The sequence below is a fragment of the Esox lucius genome, chromosome 14 (assembly GCF_011004845.1).
Source record: "Esox lucius isolate fEsoLuc1 chromosome 14, fEsoLuc1.pri, whole genome shotgun sequence".
In the NCBI taxonomy this organism is placed as follows: domain Eukaryota; kingdom Metazoa; phylum Chordata; class Actinopteri; order Esociformes; family Esocidae; genus Esox; species Esox lucius.
The window spans coordinates 14,097,241-14,101,412 of record NC_047582.1 but is presented as its reverse complement, the minus strand read 5'-3'; the positions used below and the strand labels follow the sequence as shown (position 1 = coordinate 14,101,412).

Sequence of the window (4,172 nt, the reverse complement as noted above, 5' to 3'; positions counted from 1 at the left end):
TACAATTGAATTTTACAATAAATGAAACAACAGATACTATCCCTTGCTGAGAAATCATCTAACCATGGTAGGACCAGATTGGTCCCTTATCCTAGAGTTTATGACAGTAATCAGTGCATTCTGGGCTGCAGGCAGTGAAGGATTCTGGGACATCTGGGATGTTTGTGTGTGTGAGAAAGAGAGAGAAAGAGAGAGAGAGTTGTGAAAGTCTTAGTCACAGCCCCAGAGGAGAGAGAAATCAGTCTCAGCCCAGCTGAGACAGACGCAGAGGATTACCTGCCAGCTGGGAAGATTTCATATCCAAAAGGACAGAAAATAACTCTGTATGTATGTGTGATGTTCGTTTCTGTGATATACAGATCCAGTCAAAAGTTTGGACACAGCTATTAATTTGAGGGTATTTCCTTATTTTTACTATTTTCCTCATTGTAGAATCGTAGTGAAGACATCAAAATGATTGCTAGGAATGGAGCTATAAACTAATAAATACACTGTTAGAGTTGTGGTTTTCCTAAATGACACTAAAGCTTATCTACCAATCAAAAGGCAAGCTGAGTACTATTGATGGGGAAAACATGGACAATGAGCTAATGGAAATTGAAGCCTATTTCTTCCAAAACAGTTAAATAAATTACAATATAAAAAAAAAACTGCAAAACAATCTTACCACAAAAAAAGAAAATACTAGCTGTTTCTTGTTTTTTTATTTATTTTATATTCATTTTAATGGTGCATATAATGGTGCAAAATATCTGCTTTTAAACAACCAATTTCACTGTAATTACAAATAACTGTAGGTTTAATCATTGTTTTGGGATACCTTCAAGTCCCAGAACTCGTTCTCTCAGGATTATTTTACATAAATATTTGGCAAACGAATTCTTAAGATATATTACGTTAGGTATAGTAATATTCGAGTAATAATCCAGAAAAAAAAAAGGTGGGTGGTGTTTCAAACTGGGGCCCTTCCACTCCCCAGATGGGCGCCGTGATGGCAGTTTCAAAAATCCATACAGTTTGCGAAAATGGGAGGTAAGACAGAGGAAAACTTTACTGCACAATTTAACAGTTTATTCTTGCAAGGACAGAGTACAGTCATGAGATAACAGTAAATAATCTCTAAACCATTTGATATTATTCAAAACCTATAGAAGAATGTGTGGGGGTAGGAATCTGCATGGTCGTACTATGAAAGCATATGTCCCTTATCTTTCCTACCCCCTGTTGTGGGTCTTCCTCTATCCTGTCCTAAAACCCATTGATCTGCATCTATCTCCATCCTGAAAAAAGGTTTTCGTTTACCTCAACACCTCATTCTTCCTTTCCCACAGTTACAGCACAACCAACATTCCTTCTCTTATTTAAACTTGGGAACTCACTCACTACACTACTTTAATCAGTAACTCCTTCAAACATCTATAGAATTAAGAATACATCAGTCAAATAAATTCCCTAACAGGGCTCTACCCTCTGCTCCAGACAGGAAGTTGCAGTGAGAGGAGGCGCGTAGTGGTGTTACAAAATCAATCAGTCATGTGATTTTCTTTCTAACCCTAACCCAAACCTTAACCCTAACCTTAACCTGTCAAATATGTTTATCTGATGTTCGTATTATACATTTTAATAGCGTTTGTAACATATGATACGTTCTAATAGCGTTCGTAAGATATGTTAGGTTTTAGCCAATTCGTAATGTATTATACGTTTTGGTAGCGCATTGCAATGTAACCTAAGGTAACGTAACATATCATACGACATGGAGACCACGCTGCAACATACAGTACCATGGTATATATGTTTTAAAAATACTTCATGTTAATAAGGGAGTAATAAGAATTTCAGATAATTTTGAGAAGCAAAATTACTATGTTATCTTATTCAATTACCCCTTCAGCCATCAACAAAATCACTTATGTGGAGCCAAGAGGTGAATAAAGCTCATTTCAAAGCATGCATTGCCTCGGATAAGCTTCATAAATCTCCACCAGATGCCGCACTTTCACTTTCACCTCCTTATTACTGAGGATTGTACTCAAATTGACCCACTTGTATCAGGTAATGGAGACAACCTTATGCTGAAAGCGACTGCCCTCATTAGATAAAGAACATTCAGTGGTAGGTTAATTTAATATGCATGGGTTAGAAAGCAGAGCTATCTGAAATCTATCGTATGTACAGTGCATTGCTGCCTCTGACTGAAAACAATGTTTTTTTCTGAGTGTAAAGAAAGTTGGCATTTATGGGTGTAGATCAATTCTACTTCACCCACATAAATGTATATGTCACACAAAAATAAATAATTTGCTGGTGAGGTGAAGGGAGGCAAGCAGCTGATGTCCCAGTGTTTCTTTAGGTGACATATAGCCATTATTTAAAGAGAGCTATGCTGCTGTAGGTCACACCTTGGCCATGACTAAGTGATTTTATCTTTACTTTTTTAGAAGAAATTGAACATGAAGTAGAATTATCAGAATAAGGTTATGGGAATAAAAAACATTCGGATGGAGTAATTCTTGGCAGAGAATATATTTGTTGCACCAGCCTGGCTCAAGAAAACCTGATCTGAAAACCAATCTAATAGAATAAGACATAGTGCCGTTCCCCTCCAATCCATCAATTGATGTTGCTAGAACCTGTTTTGCCCAGAGATTCTACTGCTTTAAATTCCTCATTGTGTTTTATGAATGGACATAAGACAGAAATGTAACCAAATCTCTAATGTAATACAGTGTGAAGATCAATATGTAGAAAAATTCAATATTTATTAAAAAAATATTTTTTTTATTTACATAATATGCCTGTAATGTCTTCCATTATATGCCAGTAATAAAAAACAAATCAAATCAAGTACTGTTAACTTCTCTGCAGCTATATCACAAATGAAACAGTTTTGATTAAAAGAAAACAGTATAACAGTACCATCCTTTTCAAACAAATAACTAATGTTTGGTTCACAAAATGTAGCACAATGTGACAAAGCAAAGATCGTAATTTCAAGGATGAGCCTGGAGAACCTTGTCAAAGGACCTATAGTATACTGAAGGTCTGTGTTCAGGTAGCAGCCACAGAATGTTGTCTCTTGCCTGAAAAGAAGGAATGTTCATAGAGGTCAATACAAAGAAAGGGTGGGACCATATTCAAGGAAGAATATAGACAAGGACCATAAATACAATTAATTTAAATTAATATAATTGTTTAATAGAAACTTACCATTTTTCCCTTTTCTGGCCTTTCCCTTTTGCAATTTTGTCTTCAGTTGTTTTATGAGCTTAGCCACCCACTTTTTCTTGGTGGCAGGAGGAGCACACAGCCTACGATTCTTTTTTGTGATGAACCTGTGTGCAGAAATGTATCAGATCAGACACAGTTGCAGTAACACACAGCCAGGAAACATTTACATAGTGGGAGGTCATTGACATTTTGCCTAAGTGGTGCATGGGTACATTTGGTGACCTATTGTACAAGTGTGATTTAATTGTGTTGCTTACACAGTGGCTGGAATCCGGCATCCTCCATTGGATGTCTGGATAATGTAGGTCTTTGCCATTCTGCTGGGAATTCTGGCATCTGTAGTTGTCAAACAGCAGTCCAGGGCCTTGCCTGTGTTTGCTGCATTGGCCCAAATGAACACACAGTAGGTTTGATTATTCCCTTAGTGTTTCTGTGCACATCCCCTTTGCATATGGCTTTATAATAACATTTTATTTCAGCATTCTCTTGAGCAGATCAGAAGAGCATAGGCAGAAGTTTGATGATAACTACTAGACATGGCTCTTTCTCATAAAACCAGGTTATAGTTGTAGGTACTGTGATGACTAAAAGTAGTAATGACAGCATCTCTGTAGAAGAGGAAAAGGATCTCACCTGCTACGTGGCTCCAGAGCACTGATGCCAACAGAAGAAGTGTAGCCACCCGTAAATACATCCTGTCTCAGCTGTTCTGTCTCTGCCTGTCCTAATGCGTTAGACAAGGACATGCAGAGGCACAGCTTTATATCCCATCACCTTTCACTTTCACTCTCAAGTCCCACACCTATTTTCTGTAAAGCCCTACTCAACTCAATAACTTTTTAAAGAAAACGTAAGTGCTGCCAGGGCATTCTTTGGAGTTAAAAGAGTACTTTCCCTGCAATTAGGCTCACAGCCAATAATATTTAGATACCATTCTTGCC

General features: G+C 37.3%; 1 protein-coding gene across 1 annotated transcript; it reads right to left on the bottom strand.

The window, feature by feature from the left end:
• Positions 1–2,744: 2,744 nt before the first annotated feature.
• On the bottom strand, positions 2,745–3,966 carry ccl19b (chemokine (C-C motif) ligand 19b). Its single transcript, NM_001304077.1, has 4 exons — positions 3,865–3,966; positions 3,489–3,609; positions 3,211–3,335; positions 2,745–3,083 (listed from the first exon to the last, which is right to left on the bottom strand). Exons 1-4 carry the CDS (start codon positions 3,923–3,925, stop codon positions 3,052–3,054), a joined length of 339 nt encoding a protein of 112 aa, NP_001291006.1. The 5' UTR covers positions 3,926–3,966; the 3' UTR covers positions 2,745–3,051.
• Between the last annotated feature and the right edge of the window lie 206 nt (positions 3,967–4,172).

Coding starts and splice junctions, on each gene's coding strand:
- ccl19b (NM_001304077.1), bottom strand. CDS start 3,925: ATGTATTTACGGGTGGCTACACTTCTTCTGTTGGCATCAGTGCTCTGG. Junction 3,610..3,864: donor GCTCTGGAGCCACGTAGCAG/GTGAGATCCTTT, acceptor GGGCCAATGCAG/CAAACACAGGCAAGGCCCTG. Junction 3,084..3,210: donor GGCCAGAAAAGGGAAAAATG/GTAAGTTTCTAT, acceptor CCTTCTTTTCAG/GCAAGAGACAACATTCTGTG.